This window comes from Arabidopsis thaliana, chromosome 5 (assembly GCF_000001735.4).
Source record: "Arabidopsis thaliana chromosome 5, partial sequence".
NCBI classification, from domain to species: Eukaryota; Viridiplantae; Streptophyta; class Magnoliopsida; order Brassicales; family Brassicaceae; genus Arabidopsis; species Arabidopsis thaliana.
The window spans coordinates 6,713,941-6,733,056 of NC_003076.8; the positions used below are offsets into that span (position 1 = coordinate 6,713,941).

The following is a 19,116-nucleotide window of genomic DNA, read 5'->3' on the forward strand; positions in this document are numbered from 1 at the left end:
AGACTCTCGGCCATCTTGTTCGGCATATCTCAGCCACCATGACTCTCGAATCAGTAGTTCAAAACCATTCCACTATCACATCAACAAGGACATCAATGTACATCAAGGCTTGTGCTCAGCCCTTTCCTTCATCACAGCCACTAAAACCCTTACGGTCACCGAGAATGATCAAGTTCTCAAGCAGATCATTCCGAACTTGAATGTATTCTTAGTATAATCTGGTAAGAGTCAAACAGATCAAGTTCTCAAGCAGATCACCTTCTAATGTAATATATGAAACAACCTATCAGCTCTTAGAATGCATCTTCCATTCGTTATGCCATACATGATACAACAACTAGTAGTAAGGAGCTTAACGGCCACACAGTCTAACTATGGTGGTGAGGAACGAACTCGGGGACATTTAGTCATGAGATACAACATTTTCGTGGAAACCAGTTTTAACAAGACGTACATAATGGATATATCGACATTTCATACCAAGTCTTACAGAAAAGACTTGTCTAGTTATTGTATGTATATGTACAAACATGACTTAGAGACTCAACTCTATCTGCGTGTTGTCGCAGACTCTGTGACTGCCAAGAGTGTTTTACTCGGTGATTAACATTTCCGCTTCATCCATCATTCCTTGCCCTTTCTGAGAAAAACAAAAGCTTCTGTTAATTGCAGGTACCACCAATTCCCTACAAACCAGCCTGAATCACTTTCGCGAGTTGGCTGGTTTGAAAGGATCTAAGGCAATGACCATTTCAAGAACCAGACAAAAACCATCAAAGATCGGAAAACATTTGCTAGAGGCTTGTACAACTGACATTGCAAGAAATGCAGAATGACCTACTTTAGTATTATAAACAAACAGCATTCCACTTTTCTCAGCTACGCATTAAGCTATCACTACGAACTAAAAGAACAAAAGAGAACCAAACAGAGGAAAAAACTCTGCTACTATCAGTTTCAACTTTCAATGATGTATGTCCCTCAAAAACCAGCAATGTGAAAGCATTAAATACAGTTTCTTTTCACAAGTCTTAGATAGATAAATTTCAACCCTTTCTCAAGCTTAGTCTGATTCTCCAAAGACTTTGCTTTTAAGCCTTCTGTGGTTCAATTTTGAGAAAGCTGCCATGTTCATGTTGTTCCTCAGTCAATGTGTAAATTGCATTCAACAGATATATATTATATGTACCCACGCATTTACCCATAATCAATGCCTAATGAAATGAAGAAACAATCTACAAATCCAACAATGGTCAGTGCAACTTGAACCCAGAAACTCAGAGATTCCAGAATCTATCAGTATCTCCTATAAATCCTCAAGAACCCTTAAAGCCCAGAAATATCTTCAATCATATCAACCAAATTTACGGCCCCAAAAACGCAAAGATCTAATCTTTACCTCGAGAAAACTCTTCCATGAATCTCCACAAGAGCCAGAGACACCATTATCGTGACAAGAATGTATAGTCTTAAACTGGTCAATATCAAGCTTCTTATTGATAAAGCCAACTTTGAAGTAGATTGAATCAGAAGGTGGAAGATCGACCTTGATCTCATCGACATCGAGCCAAATAAAGAATTTCTTCACCTGAATACCCTTGAGCTCGGTGATTGAACCGTAACCGATACGACCAGATATGGTCTTATCGTAGTGAACGAGGTAGTCAAATTCAATCTCACAGGAATTGGGCAAGTGAACGACGAATCGGCCATCGTCGGAGAGGGTGAAATCGGTGACGGTGTCCGGTAAGAGACCGCTTGGGAGACCGTACTTTGGGAGGAGTTCGTAAACGGTGGAAATCGAATCCGGGTCGGGTTCGTTGAGGGAATGGGTCGTCGTAGTGAAGAGGGTCAAAGAGAAGATGAAGATTGAGATGAAGAAAGGATAAAGGGCCATACTTTGTTTGAGGATAGAGAGAGAGAGAGAAGACTTCTGAGATTGATTGATTTTGTAGAGAATCGTTTTTGAGATTAGTTTGACTCTTTTTTTTAGACCTAAGAAAATTGTAGACGTAATTGCCACGTCTCATCTAAAATTTAGTGGTCGTTTACAATAATTACACAATATGTTTTTATAATATATACAAATGATCAAGCTTCTCTGAATTGGAAATAAGAAAACATTATAAGAAAATTGGTAGTTTTTAGTGGGAATGATTTTCAAACTAGTGGCTCGACTCCATTTTGTGACTCAGCATCATGAACTTCAGTCATGGTGATCATGATCTCCATGTTTTTGGATTAATCCTTTGTTCGAAGCTGAGAGTATTCAATTTTCTCACCGTAGATCCTTTGCAAAAATATGTAAAACCACATTGCAAAGATGGTTATGATCACAAGAAACCAGCTGAATTGGATATTAACCAATGATATTGCTCTATGAAGAGCTTTGACGTCTGAGCATCTAATGGTGTGTTTACCCTCTTCAATGTGAAGGAAACAATCCTTGGGAACTAAACTTGGCGTCCAAAGCATGCAAGCCATTGACATAAGCCATATTCCTTGGAAGGAAACACTAAGTGACCGAACAAAACTCAATATGAAGCTACTTGGTAAGGCGATTCCCAAGAGTGTTGTGACCAAGGAGACGAAAACTACGAGTTGGAGCAATAAATGGTAGTGGCCCTCAACGCCTGTGTGGTCTGACGAGTGGAAATGGAAGAGGAAGAGTTGTTGGGCGAAGGCGAGGGCCGCGATCAAGTTGATGAGGGATCGATGAGCTATTGGTCTTGTTTTATCAAAGACGATGGCGAAAGCTGCATAGGTGATGAAGGTGAAGGAGATGCAAGAGTGTTCAAAGTTATGGAGATGGTTTGATGGGATGGTTCCATCATTGGGATCAAATGGTTGGTGATTCTTTTGGCCAAGGAAGAGTTCGACAGAAATGGAAAGTGAGGAGGCTATAATGATCACAAGAGGCTCTAAATATCTTGGTTTCGATAAGGGGAACCATAAAGGTGCTATGTACGATTTTGGGTGTAGAGAAAATATTTTGATGTGGTTAAAGAGGTGCCAAAGACCAAGTGCAAAGAAGAAAAAGCCCGGTAAAATGTGACCCACCAATGTTCCCATGTTGAAGCTTTGGAGGTTGAGATTATGGAGGGTCCTATAAATATACTTGGGGAAAACTATTGAAATGAAAATGACTATAAGAGTTGATGAGCTGAGAGATTATGCCATTTCTTGATTTTGCTTCAAGAATGATGATGCTTATGTCTGGTCATGTAGTAAGGCAAGTGAGAAGACACGATTCGATTTTTATATTTGTCAAACATCGATCTCAAAGTAACTTGCAAGTTTAGGCTAACGACCTTACGTGTATGTTTACGTTATCATATCTTTGTGGCCTTTCCTATATGAGCTTAGGCTTTTTTGGGCCTCTCATTTCTGGTAGACTTCAGTTTGGTTTTTCATGTAACACAATTTAGAGAAACAAAAACCGATATGGCACGGAAAACTTTGATAAAATAATGAAGAACCCAATTGATGTATGTTATAAGAACATACGATTTTTTTTTTTGTTAACTTGTAAATCCAGTAGCTCATCAACTCACACATGCATGCTACTAGATTTACATTCGTGTAGAACAAAAAAATAATTTTTAAAAGAAAAAATATTAAGGAAAGACAAGACAAGCAAATATTCATGAAAACAAGGATTTGGAAAATAAATATCAATAACAACTTACTATTTTTGGTTTATAACTATTATTCTATATATAGAGTATTTATATGTGTTAAGAGAGTTTAAAGTGTCAAATAAAACAAAGAGACAAAAAAGGACTAGTGGGAGGAGCAAATCGAAGAAGACATATGTTGTCTTCTTGATTTAGTTTGAAAACCCTAGCACACCATTCATTTTTTGGTTAATCAGGAAAATATTCATCCCTTTAGTACACAAACCTATCTTTATTTGAAAAGCGTTACTTATCAATTAGTAAGAATAGCAATTTTTTCTAAGCTACGATCCAAAAGTTCCAGAAATTTTTAGATAATTCTTCTCTAATAATTCAAGCGATCCAAGTAGAACCATAGCTGAAGAATAGCACCCAAATAAAATAATTCTTAGACCACACACCTACCTTCTACTTTAAAAATTTATGTTGTTTAAATATACGAATAATGACGAGACATTACCCCCTTTAGTTTAGCTTTATTTGCTTTTAAATTCAAAAGCAATAACTATAAGTTTTAAGGGCCCAATTATTAATACAGAATTACGAACACCCATATGATCATATCCACGTGGTCTCGACCGACCACTTCAAAAACCAAAAAGCCCTGAAATATTTTAATCTATTAATAACGTAAAATATAACACCCATTCAAAGCATACTCTTTTCTTCTCTCCAAAGATAATCTACACTTCTTTATATATGTACACACACACATATAGAGACATCTAGATTTCACTTACACATTCTAAAACACCTAGACCTTTATCAAAACCAGAGAAGACCAAGAAGAAGGCATGGCTAGATCACCATACTATGGTTCATCTTACTTAGACTACCTCTCTCTCCCAAACCCACATCTCTGTTTCCTCTTCATCGTCGTCTTCTTCGTGTTGTCCTTCACATGGTACTTGAACTTCGAGTCCATCATCGAAGACACCCTGGACCACCTCAAGCTCGTCTTTATATTCACCCCTCTCTTCCTCCTCCTCCTCGTCCACTTTTTCTCCGGTGGCCTCTCCTTCTACGTCCCCTGGCCTGAACAAGACTCCATTCACCGTGCTGGTTCTTCCCCTTGGGGCGTAGCAGCCGTGCTCGTGCTCATATTGTTCATGGTTTCGTACCAGTCAGATTTCCAGGAGAGGTGGTTCCCGTTTGGGGCTAAGTAGATCAATCAAAGTTTATGATGACCAGCTTTAGTTATTCTCTAGCTATATATGGAACATCCATGTAAAATATCAAAGTACCTGAGTAATCTGGTAATAATAGATTATTATATGTATTTTTCTTAACTTTAGTCTTTCATGTGAACTTAAATTAAATATGTGTAGGAATGAAACTTTTTTCGAAGGTCTTATAAAGAGATTTGTATATGTACGTAGATGAAGTTGTCTCAGCGTATGTTTTTCTTTTATTTGTTACATTTCTTTTGGAAAATGAGATGGACTGAGACTTTTGGATACAACAGAAAAGTTTGATGGATGAATATTGGATGGCTAAAATGAATTACTATGTGCAATAGAAGTGAATATGGTGCGTAATGTGTGTATATTGACTTAGACAACGAGTGGTAGTAGTGGTTTTTCTTGTCTTCTTTTGACAAGTGGGGGTTTGTTATTGTCTATGTAATATTTTCCGGAGTTTTCCACCATTTTTTTTTTTTGCTAAGAAATTGCAACACCTTTTGCGTCCAAGTGCACTTCTACTGGAAGTAGTAAAAAATACTAATTTCCTAGAATTCAATGAATTGTAGTGCTTTTGTTTGAGCATCTCTAGCTAGTTTTGGCTCCCTGAAGTCGCTACTAATTTCCTAAAGCTTCTGTCTAGTTTCAATCTTATTTTGCATTATTTTAATTATTTATAGAAATAGTAATCTAATTTTGAAGAATCTAAATTATATAATAGTTACCAAAATGTTATAATCTTTGATTTTAAAGTTTGTTTCTGAGGAGAAAAAAGATACCGACGTGTTTTGGTTACATTCCCACCACTCGTTTATAAAGTTAGGGGTAGATTCTAGAGTCTGATAAAATACTCCAGATTGAAAGCGACATTGTCCCACTAAAATTTTGCCAAATTTTCAAATCTTCCTTGCTAAATGATAGAAATGGCTAAATTAATCATAATCAAAGAGCTGAAAAATCAGAGAGGCAACGACAATTGGAGAGTCAACTATCCTCTAGATTCGAATACTAAATGAAAGAAATGAGTCTTTTTCCATCTTCTCGTTCACACTCAACTTTGGGCCCTTTGACGCCACTTTTCTCAGGTCCTTTCAGGGTTTATTTGGTGCTGGAAATTGATATTGGCTGTTAGGGTAAATCTTTAGTTAAAATTCCTTTTGGTAGCTAGTATCGATTCGTAATAAAGTGTCATTGGATCTTAACATATGCGAAATTCAAAACAAATTTTAATGAAAATTTCAGTGACTTTTTTCCACTACTTGACTCACATTTGGTTTCCCATTTTATTTAAACTTGGATCTAATCACTTGTGTGGTACATTGGCCGGGGAAAAAAAACATACGTTAATGAAGTGGAAGTTATAGAATATTGAGTCGAGACATCTTCAAAAAATTTAGATAGGAATTACGAACTAACTCATCGAGGGAGGTAATAAAATTTACCTTTTTGAATCGGTCAAGCGACATGCCTCATAATATTGATATATTCTTCTTTTCTTCCGTATATAAGAACAGTAATGCCGTTGAATCAGTCTAATGAACCATAGGTGGGAGTTGAATCCTCATTGGTGGACTAATAATAATTTCAGACATGATAGTGGATTTTTTCAAAAAGAAAAATATTATATAAGATTTACAATTACAAGTAACAATGGCATGCTTAACAGTAAATAAAATCAAAAGAAGAAAAACAATTAATTGTGGAGAAGCACAAACTAAAGAACACTTATTTCATGAATAACAATAAGTTACGTTTGATCATTTAACCATGCAAAACTTATTAATTGACGCGTCTGCAGTCTCTACGTATCTCTCCCTCACGTCCTGTGAGAATCCTCACATTTCCCATCTTGATCATTGATCTCGCAAAATTTGTAAAGAACTCATTTTGGTTCTCAGCAAAACGATTCACCAAAGACACAGTAGGCGCTCCTGTCGAAGAGAACAAGATTTGATCTGATTCAATCACTCCGCGGTTGTTTTGAAGGTTCTTGAAATAGTCGTTATCAAATGAGTCGGGGCTCGTAGGATCAAGATTCGCCCTTGCGGTGAGATCTCCGCCTTGCGGGCATTGTCGTCGTAACGTTTGCAAGAACTCCGGTTCGATACTTGGGTCGGACTGTCCGCTGTTACCACTAAAGTTGTGTAGACGATTGTTTATCACTCCACACTGAACCCTCCCGAAGGTATGAGCACCTAAATACGTACATTATATGTATTATGATTCATAGTACCTTAAGATATTTCTAAGATGACCTATGACAAAATTAAACTAAACAAATATTAAGATGCGTAAGTACAATACCAGATAAAGCGACGAGATCGGTAGTGTCAAGATTATGTACGGAGAATTTGGAAGTAAGAATCTCGAGAGAATCAGGTCCTAGTGGAAGTGCAGCCACTGCGTCCGCACGGATCGCTGTCCGGCCATCTCTCCTTCCTAGCAATACGTCCAATGACGGCCCTCCCGCCTTAAATGATATCAAATAAATAAAAACATTAGAGTATGAATTTTTACGGTATATTACTATAATGTTTTCATAATATTTTTTCTCAATTTGAATGCTGTGGTAACAGAGATTTGGTTATGATTATGTTTCCATTGGTTAAAAAAGGTATCTGAAAGCACATAAATTTAAAGAATGATGTTATTACCAGTGCAACAGAGATTTCAGCTGCGATAGCGAGGATATCAGCACAAGAGACAACTCCGGGACAAACATTCTCGAGGGCGGTTTTGATATCATCGATCACTTCGAATCCATCAAGAGAACCCGCGTTTTGGAAAGCCTCCTTTTCACCCTCTACCCCATCCGCTGGAGCAGCGTCCAATAGTACCGAACCATCGCACCCCTGTGTTCACAAACTATGACTTCAATATTTTATGCATATCTAACTTTTCAAATTAAAGAAACCTAATTCCACTAACAAAATAAACCTAATTATGTTTTCTTGACGAAGACTCTATACTTTTCTTAGTTAACGATTAGCGAAGGAAAAAAAAGGAGATATTTTAATTTGGGTTAAGAAAGACCGTTACTTTCTCCATATGAAACCATTAATTAAGACAGAATCTATAGTCAAACATATATATAATCAAACATCAAAAAGAAATTAACGTCAAATTTGTCCTTGAAAAATGATTCCACTAATGCAAACTCTAATTTTAATGTTGCTTTTGTTTGAAATCCACTTTTTGGTCAAACAACGAGTATGAACTATTATTAATCCCCATTAAACCTAAAGTAAAGTCATGTTTAGTTATATTCATTCATAAATATATGCTGGTTTGGATTCAAGATGAATCATAAGATCACATGGACTGATGCACATTAAACGATTGGTTTCATTACTAAACCAAAACCAATCACAAACATATGGTATTGAGTAGAAATATATCTTACGTTCACGAAACAGTCATGAAAGTGAAGACGCATGACTTTAGCAGTGAGTCTGACGTCGTTACGGCTTGCTCGCTCGATCAGTCCCCGAGCAATGGCTGTGACGTTAGGGCATGTCGTGGAGTAAAAATCAGAGGTAAGCTGAGCGTTACTCAAAACCCCAAACATCAAAATCGGGAGTAACACTAAGGGAATAGTTTTGCTTAGACCCATTTTTGGTCTCCCTTTGTTTGTAAAAGTGAGGGATAGAAAGAAGAAGCTTATTAGAGGAGTTGATGCTAAAATGAAAGACTTTCGTAGCCTTTTATAGAGAGCTTATACCTAATGTTTGAAGAAAATTCTACATGTACCAGGAAAAATACAAAACATTTCAGTTCAATTCGTCTAGACTTTTACTTTTCTTTTTGAAGGACACGAAAAATCATAATATAATGATAAGCATTCTATTAAGTTACTAAAATTTGCTTCTTTTTGTTTTGGAAAAATTCATCAGTGGTCATAAATTAATCAATTCTTCATTTGCAAGTTACTAAAATTTGTTGCATTTGTAAACTATACATACAACGACTCTAAAATTTAGTATCCACTAAGCGAACATAAAACATGTGTGTATATGTGTCTTTTCCTAATCACAATATTTACTGTAGTCTAACTGAGAAAAAATGGATATTGTTCAAGAATATAAAAGGCTGAGAGCAATCTCTATAAGTTTCGCAACCTACAAAATCCATTCGTTCAAATATAAAAATGTATATTACATACATTTTTTTCTTAAACCAAAGATACAATAATATATTACAGTTTTTCTGTAAATCCAATCATCAAACTAGCCTAGTTATTTTAAAAATGTATATCTATATATATATATATATATATATTTATGTCAATGTATGTCGTCATGGATGAAAGAAAATAACTACAGCTGATTAAAAAAGACAAAAGAAGCTCGTAACGGCATGTTGAATAATTAAATAGCAAAGCTAGAATTGACTTGAAGAAAATTAGGTATGTACTATCGTAATACTCGATCGATGAGTAAAAAAATACATGTGTTTTGACCTTGTTTTGTTGCATATATATCTAACATGCAAATATGTAACTGTCATTTTGAAACGTAAATATATGAATGCTTCATAACAGCTGTTTTGTCACTTATCTAGATAAACATATTTTCATGTTCATATTTAGCTAATTCACCTCAGATACAAATACAGTAGTCAGTAGATAGAAACTCAGATCGTATACAAAGTTCAAATTTTAAATATTGTCTTTTACTTGTAGTCGTTGCTCTGAAATTGATTGAAATGAATTTTAAGTAAACGATCGAGTTAATCAAATTCATGTTTATAATTAAAAAGTATTAATGAAAAATCAGTTAATTAAAGAAAACAAAAACTAACTTACGTCAACACTAATTATGAATTACTTGTTGGAATCGCATAATGCTTACTATTCCTTTCCGCGTAAATTTGAAACTGTCGTATTCAAGCCATCGTAATAGAGTCAGTTTTGTTGACAAAAAAAATGATTAATCGGAGTCAGCTGTCTCAAAACAATTGGACGGGGTCGTTTTCATATGCGCACAAAGATTCCTTGCGTTCCATAAAAACTAGAAGTATATAAAACTTTTTCTTTTCCTTTCCTTATTTTGGTTTCAGGCTTTCAGCTAATTATTACCGGCGGTCGATATTTTGTTCCATTATATTGATTGATTAATATTGGTTTCATCTTCTTATTCGAAAGAATCAAAGAAGTGCTGCAACTACATATCCCCTTGGTTGTAAATATTTTGGATATATATCCTTAAAAAACTAACAAAGCAACCCTTTAACAACCCTAACAAAGTAATTTTTCTTAATCCAAGAAAATCACATACGACGCTATTTCAAAATTAATAACAATGGAAGCTTCTATATATTGTGCTTGCATTATTATGATCATAAATTTTAGGAGTTTCGAATCCATTTTTTTGGTTTGAAATCCACATGTTTTGGTTTACAACACACTTGTTTAATTTTAAAATCAATGAAAATTTCCAGGTTTACCAAATCACTTTTAATTAGGCAAACCAACAAACCCCATTAATTCTTATTATTACACACGTGATCATTCTGATACACACGAGACCGATCAACTCCCAAACATTACATAAACTCGAAAACACACACACATGCTAATTATTGATAACCCTGCAGTTTGTCCTAACCTCCCCACTAGCTCCATTCGAAATGTTTCCCATTCTGATCATCGCACATGTGAAGTCCCTGAAAAACAAGCTCTGGCTCCGACTATAAGCCTCCACTAGTTTCTTTGTGGTGTTCACGGCTAAGTCACTCGAGAACAGAATCTGATCAGAACTCAAAAGACCTTTTCCTTCAAGCAGGTTCTTGAAATAATTGTTGTCGAAGGTGTCCGTAGTGCTCCTGTCAAGAGGTGCTGTTATGTTACTATTTCCTCCGAGCGGACAAACTGTTTGCAGATTAGACAAGAGTGATGTCTCAAGTGTTGCGTCGGGATTTCCCAAGCCGGTAAAGTTGAACAGACGGTTGCTGAAGACAGCACACTTCGCTTGTCCAAAGGTGTGAGCTCCTTTGTAATGAAAAAGGGCTTACATAAGTGATAAGTACTTAGAATAAAAGAATACCAACTAAGGTTTGAAGAAACTAGTTAAACCTGATAAAGCTACGACGTCGGTGATGTTAAGGTTTACGGCTACAAATTTGGCGATAATGGCGTCTAAAGGTTCAAAAGGAGATGGTAGATTGTTTGCACTGTTCTGATTTGCCACCAATCCATCTTTTCTTCCTAATGCCACTCTCCACCCAGGCCCTCCACTCTACAAATTTAAACCCGTTATAGGCGACATAATATCGAATAGATATAATCCAGGTTAATTTAATTCCGAGAGTATACATGTGTAAGTTATAGACGAAGGAAGATATATAATTACAATATTATAATAGAATATATAATCATTTGTAAAAACATAATCATTTTGTTTGTTACTATAAATAGTCACCACCTAATTCATATTATAAATAGTTGTTGTATGAAAATTAGTAAAATCTCGAGAATTTCTCTGAAAATAAAGTAAATATATTAAGGCTTTGATGGTTGTTAAATGGGGACAAAAGGGCTAGCTTACCAATACAACGGAGTCACGAGCGGCCAAAGTGAGGATATCAGCACAAGAAACAACACCAGGACATGCGTTTTCCACAGCGGCTTTGATTGTATCAATTACTTCAAATCCTCTAGCAGAGTTAATGTTTGGGATCGCGAGTTTCTCGCTGTCAGCTCCATCCAACAATAACGACGCATCACACCCCTGAAAAGTTCGAGTTACGTTTTAGGAAACTTATGAAAAGTGTTTGGAACATTATTTTGTAACAACATCCTATAACCTATAAAATTCTATAATAGAAAAAAACACGTAAAGATAACAAATACATACATTAACAAAGCAGTCGTGGAAATGAAGACGAATGAGAGAAGCAGCCATCCGTATCTCGGCCTTCAGGGCGATGGCAACTTGTTTACGGACAATTTGAACTAGATTGGGGCACGATTTAGCATAAATGTCAGGGCTTAGCTGTGCCCTAACCCCTGAACAAAGCATACAAAGAGTGAAAACAGTAAGCAAGACATGTCCTCCCATCACTTTGGTTTGTGTTTTCATTATCTAGATAGCTTGTTTAAAAGACTTACTAAAGAGATAGTTTATTATTACTTAGAAAGAATTGGAGTTCTATTTATAGAGAAAACTAGATAGTAACGATCGATATCAAGGGTTTAATTGTGCTTCTGCCAGTGGGCTATTAAGAGAATGATTAGTGCATAGTGACGTGTGGCGGCTTTGAAAGATTGATTTCTTATGCTCAAGAGGATGCATTAAACTCCATATTATTATAATTCATGTAAGATTAGGCACTAAGAGCCATTTACGTTCATAGATTCATGAATTTCTATCTTGTTATTTAGTAAGTTGGCCGGTTTGATCTACTTACGTTTAATCCACTAAAACAAGTGACTGTGTTTACTAGCTAACATCATGTAGTCAACTTTGTTTCAATAGTGTTGTATTTTAATGTATTTTGAGAACGCAAGTGGATTTGGTATAAATCAACTCTCCCCACTCGTATGTAATTAAAGCATGCAATTGAGTTTCATTTTTTTCTTTTACTATGAAAAATTTGGACTATTAATTTTCTATATGTACTTGTACATGCGCATGTAAAAATTGTTAACAAATTATTTATGTCATTCTTTCCACACTTCTCTAATTGCATGACTTATCCAAAACAACGTATCTAGACACATTCTGCCGATATGAAAATATTATCAACAGTTTTTTTTATTTTATTTTTTTTATAAAAAGTTATGCATGTTTAGTTTTTTACGAATTTGATAAATGACTTACTAAAATCCCAATTAATATCATATTTCTGAAAATCAGTGTGTTTTTTTGTTTGTAAACCATATTTGACTACTCTACTTGCACATTTAAATTTTGTGAAACTTGATTGTTAATTAAGAACGCAAAATGGCGAATGGATAACATCATATTTTCGTAAAAAAAACCAAAAGAACATGTATATCTCTGAATTTCGGAAAACAATCTTAATGGTAGATTCCACGTAATAGTTAGTCTCTTGTGTTCTTACTTCCTCCTCGAACTTTGCAACTTGCGGCGATTTTTTAATAATTTGTTAGTTTACAAAGTGCATAGTCCAAAAGACCCAAAACGTTCCAATTCCTCGTGTTCTTAGCATTATCGGCATGCGATATAAAAATACATATACCACAGTCTTACCACATGTATTTTAATTATCTGTATTCTTAATTCGTATGTCAACGTCGCATACTTGTGTAAATTCCACGTTCGATCCCTCTAGAGCATTTTGTATCACCAAATCGTAGTTAAGAGATATTTTTAAAGGTTCAGAAAACCAGACTAACTAAAGTACAAAGTTTTTCATAAAAATTACGTAAAATCAAAGAAAGAGAGAAAGAAGAATCTCGTATGATAATCTTTTCAAAATTGTTGAATTTGGTAAAAGAAAGTTTATTAAACATGTATACATATACATTAAATCCTTGGTTCTTGAGTTTCATATAAAAATAGATATTTTTCAATGTTGTTGTTTTTTTCAGATACAAAAAAACTCGATCACAGTTTTCTTGATTTTTTGTTTTAATATTCACACAAACGCTTCATTGACTAAATCGACTTTTACAACGATTGGAATCGATCGATCCACATAGAACTTACAACAACTGAAATTAGAGAAGATTTGAATAAGAGAAAAGCAACGTAAATTAGATTAAGAGACTTCAATAACTGATAGAAATTCCGATTATTCATTGAAACATCCGTTCTTCAGGCAGTGTGTCATAACTCATAAGATGGTTCACCTTTACACTTGACATTGAGAAGCAATCTAAACCTACAGGCTACACAAAATAAAACAATGGTTAACAAATTGTTATTAGAATGCAATATATTTTCAAATTATACCATCGTAAATAACTAAATATTCTTATATGTTACATGTTCAAAACTGAAATTGGCGAATTATTAAACTTGAGTTTAGTGAATTATTAATTCCTGTGATATTATTAAAAAGAAAATATGATGAATGTTATTCATTTATTACAAGCAATATGTCGCATCACTATTAATTACCTAATCTTAATTAACTCTATAGAGATCTAATGATTCGGTTATTCTATTTTTATTATTAGTATCGTGGACCTTAAATAACTCAACCCACTAACCCATCCGGGCCCAAACTTGGTGGGCCTAATTGTTTCTCAGAGGCAATCCAAGAATCTGAATCCAACCAAATAAGGACATCATTCATTCGGCTCTGAGATTCTCTTAAAGCTCTCTGCAACTGTCTCAAACCAAGACAAAGATATTACGCTTAATACTACTAAAGTGAAGCATCCAAATGCATTAAAAAAAGAAACATAAAACTCTATCACCCATAAGTTTTTTCACTACAATGAACCCTGTTTTACTACAATCCATTATCATCAACAAGATGTACCAGAAAAGAAAAAAAACAAGCTTACCATGACTTCATATGAACTTCTCCGTGAAAGCGAGCCTCCTAAACTCTGGTACCAAAAGCGGTCAGAGAACTAGACTACACCTACTAAGACAAGTACATTTTGACATATACATCATAGAGCTGCTGCAGATATCCATCACTGACGCCTGTGCATACAAGAGACTTACATTATTTCAAAGTGAAACTCGTATGCATTCAACTTTTGCATCACCAGTTAGTTAACCACTGCCTATCATCATGGGTTCTCGTCTGCTTCCCTCCTTGGTCCAGGTATCATATGGTCGCTCATTGTTTTCCAGCAGAATCATTCTCAGACGCATCTTCAAGCTTCTCAATTGCCATTTCATTTTCCTTACTTTGATCCATACCAACCACACCTTGGTTGTCTTCCTCACATTGTTCCCCTGAAACTTCCCGAAACTCTGTCTCAGCTTTTTCCTTACCTTCAGGTTTACTTTCCCCAGAACTTCCCACACCAACCGATTGTTTGTTCGCTTTCACTTCATCCACGCTCTTGCTGTTATTGTTGTTTTCCTTCACCACAGCCTCATTATCCCTTGCCGCAACATCCTGCATACAAACATCTTCTGCAGCTACATGGTTCTCCTTTGTTTCACCACTAGTACGAGCATCAGATCCCCCTGTATCATCACCATCACTTTCAGACTCATTCTCCACAACCTCCTCGTTAGCATCTTGAGCAACCATATCCCGCCTCTCGAGATACTGTAATCTTCTCCTCATGTCACCTAACTCCCTTTCCATCAAAAACAACCTTTCCTTCAAAGTTAAATTCTCTTCCTCCAGTTGAGCAATATGGCTATCCTGATCATCCACTCGGTTTTCCAAAACATTGTTATACTCAGAACCACCATAATTCGGATAAATCATCTCAAACCGACTCAAATCATGATCCAATCTCCTCTCAACCTCAACATGCTCCTCCACATCACTCTCACTCGACCCTCCTTCATCTTCATCATCCTCCTCATAAGGTTCCAACTCATTCCCATCAGCTCTCAGCCTAATCAGCCCTTTCATAGAGCCATAACCATCAACCCCCCACTCCTCCTTCGCCATATCACCCAACACCTCCCTAGACGGCGAGAACATTGGCGTAGGCAACACCGCCGGTGTCACAGGGCATGGAGACACCAACTCAGCAATTCCACCAGATTTCTTCGCCCTGATAATAAACGAAGTCGTGTTCCTCGGCGCATAAGGAACATATCGGTTACCATACTTCTTCTTCGGATAAAACTTCCTCGTCTTTAACCTATTCTGAGACTGCAGCTCATTCAAAGTCGGCGGCTTGTAACCACCAGCACCAACCTGAATACTACCAGAACCAGGAAGTTGCTGAGGGTTATACATAGGAATCCCAGAGTTATGCATCCTCCTAATTTGCTGCTGCTGCTGCTCCATCATTGGCCTCTTGTCACTTGTAATCTTCTTCCCTTTCCAATTGTTCCGACTCATTTTCGAACCAAAGTTATTAGGAGCAAGATTCTGCTGATACTCGGAACTCAAACTCTGGTTAAGGTTAAAGTTGCGTGGATTCATCATCATTGGCTGATTGCTGTTCATCATAACCTGTGGTGGCTGCTGATTCATTCCCATAATCGGATGAGATTGGCCTAATAACGGACTCTGGTTCATAATCCGTGGTACCTGTGACGGCGGCGGCGGATTCATCCTCTGTTGCGGTGGAGGCTGACCAATCATCTGCTGTGGAGGTGGCGGATTCATCAGCTTAGATTGATCGTTCATCTAGGTGACACAAACACTAATTTCGAAACAAAAACCCTAATTTTCGCAAATCTCAAATCAAAAGTCGAAGCAAGTCGATAGATAGATCAATGGACAAGAGATTAATCTGAGTGCTGACGAGTGGAATTTTTACAAAACAAACCACAGATCAAACAAAAAAAAAATTACAGACAGATCAAACAAAAAAGCCAACAAGAGAAACACTAGGATTGGGATTTTTCGTAATTAGAATTTTGTTTGTTAAGTTTTTAAGATGAAGTTTTAGGAGTTTGAGAATCTTTGTTGTAATTTTGGATCTGGAAACTTTTTTTTTTTGGTTTGGGCAGAAGAAAAATAAATTAAAGGCAAAGAGAACCTCTGTGTACGAACGGCAGAAGAGATGATGAGATTCTTTAAATAGAGGCGACGAAAAGATGCCAAGTCCTAATCAACGATGGAGATGCGACACGTTTAAACCGACGGCTGAGATTATGTTTATATTTAAAGGGTAGAGTCGGTTACGGTTTTCTTTGATATTATTATTATTATTAGTTAGAAATATTTTAAATCATAAACCTAATCACTTGATAATTTGGCAAAATATTATTCAACCTTTTTCTGCTAAAGTTAATTTAACTTTAATATCAAAATTCATATTTGGACGTTCTACTTTAGGTAACTATGTTTTTTGCCTCTTTTTTTCTCTTGATGATGGTATTTTAATTATAATTTTAGAGAAAAGTGGACTATTTCCAAAATTTGGTTTTGATTGCAATCACACATTAGCCCCAAAATTTGGACTATATTAACAAACCTCCCTATAATTAATCATTCAATGGAGAAGAATCTCAACATTTTAAGGTATCAAAGTCATTTCTAATCCATAAGTGTTCATGTTCTTCTTTTATTCATATCCTTGAGTTATGCTATTTTCTTCTCCTTTCTTGAACCGTGAGTTACGTTATACGAGTTTCATCACATATCAAGTTTCGTATACCATGGTCCATAGCACACTCTGTCATGTTTGGGTCTTCTAACTGTTGTCAAAGATACGTCAAAGAGTCATTTCGTACAATTTCCACCAACAAGTGCAACATGGAAACCCCACTCCTAATTAATGTTTTACCGGCAGAAGCAATCTCTGCCAAGGACAAATGTTTGGCATTCCCATAATTTTTCCTATTGCTTCTAAGCTTCTCAAAAAAAATAAAGTGTTGCAATTGTCAAGATCGATAGGAACAAAGATAAAGACTGATACTGATTGGGGGTTGTTGTATATCATAGACAAAGATTGAACACCATATATGACAACTTCCATAAACGGCCTATGACACGGAATGAGTAATACCGAGTTTCCAACATTTTTGTAACCTGAGTCAAGTAGGCTTCCCTCCTAGGACATGGAGGAAACCATATCTGACGACTGACGCCATGGTGTATGCTTCAGGGCAGGAAATGCTTATATACCCTTCCTGACATTATATGACTCACATATTAGAGTGTTGCTTTTTTTCGTAACACATTTGCAGTCATCTTAAAAACACACACAAAATGGTCATCATTATCAAGAAGAAGAAAGGAGCACATACTTTCTCTTCCTACGATCAATTCCAGTAGCACCCATATTCCTAGTGTCATTCTTAGAAAGCATATTATTGTACTGCATTGGAGAAAGGGCTGGAGAGAGAGCAGCAGTTGCAGATGGTGCAGGTGGCAAAGAAGTTGAAGGTGCAACTGGTGGTTGTGGAGGTACAGGCTCTGGAAGAGGCCGAGGTAGAATGTGCTTCAGTCTGTTGTTTCTGTAGTTCTTCCAATAGTAAAACTGTTGTCTATGCGCCAATTCCTGGAAAAATCCAGATTCAACCGAAGACAAAGTTCAAAACTTAAGAAAACTTCAACAACAATAGATTTCCTATAAGAAATTCTGACAAAGGACATAAAGTTTAGAATATTAAACAACTTTCTCTATCTCATGAATAGATGGGCATAAACGCAGAATCACAGAACCAAACTAGCAGAACGTAAGCAAGGTTTTGTACTAGAGAGACCCTAAACTCTACAAGTCCCCAAAACACATTCCAAAAACACCAGTACCCTAACATTTTGAACCACTCCCTATTCACAATGCTCACTAACATGCTGATTTCACTTGATGATTCATATCGTATTCTTGTACCTTGTTTGCAGGATGAGCCATAGCAGTCCTGAAGTTGGGGTTTTGAAGAAGTTCAAGGAAATATAGGCAGTGTGGGTACCTGTAACAAGAACATAGGAAACCAAAGATATATTATCCAAACCTTCACAAGACTCTACAAGACTACACCAATTCCATAAGATATTCCAACTTACATAATGAACTTGATGTACTCTGGTCGCTGCCAGTATTGAAGATACTTCAAGTATCCAATAAATGCTTCATCTTCAAAATACCGATTCTGTGCCAGGTCTGCCAAACAGTAACCAAAAGCAGAATGTGGTAAGTACAAACCCTAAGCCTTAGAACAAATCCCTTTTTAAATCTCAATTTCGAACACTAAAACCCTAAGCCATAGAACGAATTCTAAACTTACAGTGGATGTAAGTAGGATTGGCGAGACATTGAATAAATTCAAGTTCCAGTAAGAATCGTTGCCTTCCACCGTCGGGATCCTTGTAAGTGTTTTTTGGCCTGTAGAGATGCGAATTAGATAATAAAAGAGCAGATTTGAAGAATATGAAAGTGTACAAGAGGAAGAAGATGCACTCACGGGGATGGAATTTCTGATGCATCATCACCCATCTCCTCTGGCGAAGCCATGAACGAACGGAACCTGAAGCAAATTTGGATTCTCCCAATAGAGGAATCAGACGGAGGTAGACGGAGGATTTTGGTTCTGATTTCTGAATTGAATTTTGGTTATAAACCAAAGGCCTAAACCGGTTCTGAATGCAAATAGAAAAAGAGATTGGAAAATTAGTACAAAATTACGGTTTAAGAAGCGGTCTTTTTTTTTTTTTTTCCACAAGAAGCGGTCTTAAAAGAACCGTTATAC

At 36.2% G+C, this 19,116-nt stretch overlaps 7 protein-coding genes across 12 annotated transcripts; 1 reads left to right on the plus strand and 6 right to left on the minus strand.

Moving 5' to 3' along the window:
* Nucleotides 1-12: 12 nt before the first annotated feature.
* Nucleotides 13-1,978, minus strand: AT5G19860 (transmembrane protein, putative (Protein of unknown function, DUF538)). The gene is made up of 2 exons (NM_121992.3): nt 1,400-1,978; nt 13-640 (listed from the first exon to the last, which is right to left on the minus strand). Exons 1-2 carry the CDS (start codon nt 1,895-1,897, stop codon nt 593-595), a joined length of 546 nt encoding a protein of 181 aa, NP_568383.1. The 5' UTR covers nt 1,898-1,978; the 3' UTR covers nt 13-592.
* Nucleotides 1,979-2,024: 46 nt separating this feature from the next.
* On the minus strand, nt 2,025-3,170 carry AT5G19870 (transmembrane epididymal protein (DUF716)). The gene has a single exon (NM_121993.4). The coding sequence runs from the start codon at nt 3,070-3,072 to the stop codon at nt 2,242-2,244; it is 831 nt and encodes a 276-aa protein (NP_197487.1). The 5' UTR covers nt 3,073-3,170; the 3' UTR covers nt 2,025-2,241.
* Nucleotides 3,171-4,265: 1,095 nt separating this feature from the next.
* AT5G19875 (uncharacterized protein) lies at nt 4,266-5,363 on the plus strand. Its single transcript, NM_121994.4, has one exon. It carries the CDS (start codon nt 4,472-4,474, stop codon nt 4,841-4,843), a length of 372 nt encoding a protein of 123 aa, NP_568384.1. The 5' UTR covers nt 4,266-4,471; the 3' UTR covers nt 4,844-5,363.
* A 1,080-nt stretch (nt 5,364-6,443) lies between these two features.
* On the minus strand, nt 6,444-8,537 carry AT5G19880 (Peroxidase superfamily protein). Its single transcript, NM_121995.2, has 4 exons — nt 8,262-8,537; nt 7,513-7,710; nt 7,163-7,328; nt 6,444-7,053 (listed from the first exon to the last, which is right to left on the minus strand). The coding sequence occupies exons 1-4, from the start codon at nt 8,469-8,471 to the stop codon at nt 6,638-6,640; spliced, it is 990 nt and encodes a 329-aa protein (NP_197488.1). The 5' UTR covers nt 8,472-8,537; the 3' UTR covers nt 6,444-6,637.
* Nucleotides 8,538-10,135: 1,598 nt separating this feature from the next.
* Nucleotides 10,136-12,026, minus strand: AT5G19890 (Peroxidase superfamily protein). The gene is made up of 4 exons (NM_121996.3): nt 11,713-12,026; nt 11,404-11,586; nt 10,932-11,094; nt 10,136-10,847 (listed from the first exon to the last, which is right to left on the minus strand). The coding sequence occupies exons 1-4, from the start codon at nt 11,935-11,937 to the stop codon at nt 10,432-10,434; spliced, it is 987 nt and encodes a 328-aa protein (NP_568385.1). The 5' UTR covers nt 11,938-12,026; the 3' UTR covers nt 10,136-10,431.
* A 1,375-nt stretch (nt 12,027-13,401) lies between these two features.
* Nucleotides 13,402-16,467, minus strand: AT5G19900 (PRLI-interacting factor). 5 transcript variants are annotated; one of them, NM_001343630.1, is made up of 3 exons: nt 14,337-16,457; nt 14,037-14,155; nt 13,440-13,712 (listed from the first exon to the last, which is right to left on the minus strand). In NM_001343630.1, the coding sequence occupies exon 1, from the start codon at nt 16,103-16,105 to the stop codon at nt 14,621-14,623; it is 1,485 nt and encodes a 494-aa protein (NP_001331937.1). In that variant the 5' UTR covers nt 16,106-16,457; the 3' UTR covers nt 13,440-13,712; nt 14,037-14,155; nt 14,337-14,620. The 5 variants fall into 5 exon arrangements, with proteins under 5 accessions (NP_001331939.1, NP_001318605.1, NP_197490.1 ...); NM_001343628.1 differs by having other exon boundaries at nt 13,402-14,155; nt 14,337-16,455; NM_001343627.1 differs by having other exon boundaries at nt 13,402-13,712; nt 14,037-16,455.
* Nucleotides 16,468-17,037: 570 nt separating this feature from the next.
* Nucleotides 17,038-19,050, minus strand: MED31 (SOH1 family protein). 2 transcript variants are annotated; one of them, NM_001203413.1, is made up of 7 exons: nt 18,832-19,050; nt 18,655-18,752; nt 18,434-18,530; nt 18,261-18,339; nt 18,106-18,195; nt 17,674-17,927; nt 17,296-17,556 (listed from the first exon to the last, which is right to left on the minus strand). In NM_001203413.1, the coding sequence occupies exons 1-7, from the start codon at nt 18,879-18,881 to the stop codon at nt 17,544-17,546; spliced, it is 681 nt and encodes a 226-aa protein (NP_001190342.1). In that variant the 5' UTR covers nt 18,882-19,050; the 3' UTR covers nt 17,296-17,543. The 2 variants fall into 2 exon arrangements, with proteins under 2 accessions (NP_197491.2, NP_001190342.1); NM_121998.5 differs by lacking the exon at nt 18,106-18,195 and having other exon boundaries at nt 17,038-17,556; nt 18,832-18,968.
* Nucleotides 19,051-19,116: the final 66 nt, after the last annotated feature.

Coding starts and splice junctions, on each gene's coding strand:
- MED31 (NM_001203413.1), bottom strand. CDS start 18,881: ATGGCTTCGCCAGAGGAGATGGGTGATGATGCATCAGAAATTCCATCC. Junction 18,196..18,260: donor TGGCTCATCCTGCAAACAAG/GTACAAGAATAC, acceptor GTGAATAGGGAG/TGGTTCAAAATGTTAGGGTA. Junction 17,928..18,105: donor TAGTACAAAACCTTGCTTAC/GTTCTGCTAGTT, acceptor GGATTTTTCCAG/GAATTGGCGCATAGACAACA.
- AT5G19875 (NM_121994.4), top strand. CDS start 4,472: ATGGCTAGATCACCATACTATGGTTCATCTTACTTAGACTACCTCTCT.
- AT5G19880 (NM_121995.2), bottom strand. CDS start 8,471: ATGGGTCTAAGCAAAACTATTCCCTTAGTGTTACTCCCGATTTTGATG. Junction 7,711..8,261: donor TTCATGACTGTTTCGTGAAC/GTAAGATATATT, acceptor TTGTGAACACAG/GGGTGCGATGGTTCGGTACT. Junction 7,329..7,512: donor CTGAAATCTCTGTTGCACTG/GTAATAACATCA, acceptor ATATCATTTAAG/GCGGGAGGGCCGTCATTGGA.
- AT5G19900 (NM_001343628.1), bottom strand. CDS start 16,105: ATGAACGATCAATCTAAGCTGATGAATCCGCCACCTCCACAGCAGATG.
- AT5G19860 (NM_121992.3), bottom strand. CDS start 1,897: ATGGCCCTTTATCCTTTCTTCATCTCAATCTTCATCTTCTCTTTGACC. Junction 641..1,399: donor CATGGAAGAGTTTTCTCGAG/GTAAAGATTAGA, acceptor TGTTTTTCTCAG/AAAGGGCAAGGAATGATGGA.
- AT5G19890 (NM_121996.3), bottom strand. CDS start 11,937: ATGAAAACACAAACCAAAGTGATGGGAGGACATGTCTTGCTTACTGTT. Junction 11,587..11,712: donor TCCACGACTGCTTTGTTAAT/GTATGTATTTGT, acceptor CGAACTTTTCAG/GGGTGTGATGCGTCGTTATT. Junction 11,095..11,403: donor CTCGTGACTCCGTTGTATTG/GTAAGCTAGCCC, acceptor TTAAATTTGTAG/AGTGGAGGGCCTGGGTGGAG.
- AT5G19870 (NM_121993.4), bottom strand. CDS start 3,072: ATGGGAACATTGGTGGGTCACATTTTACCGGGCTTTTTCTTCTTTGCA.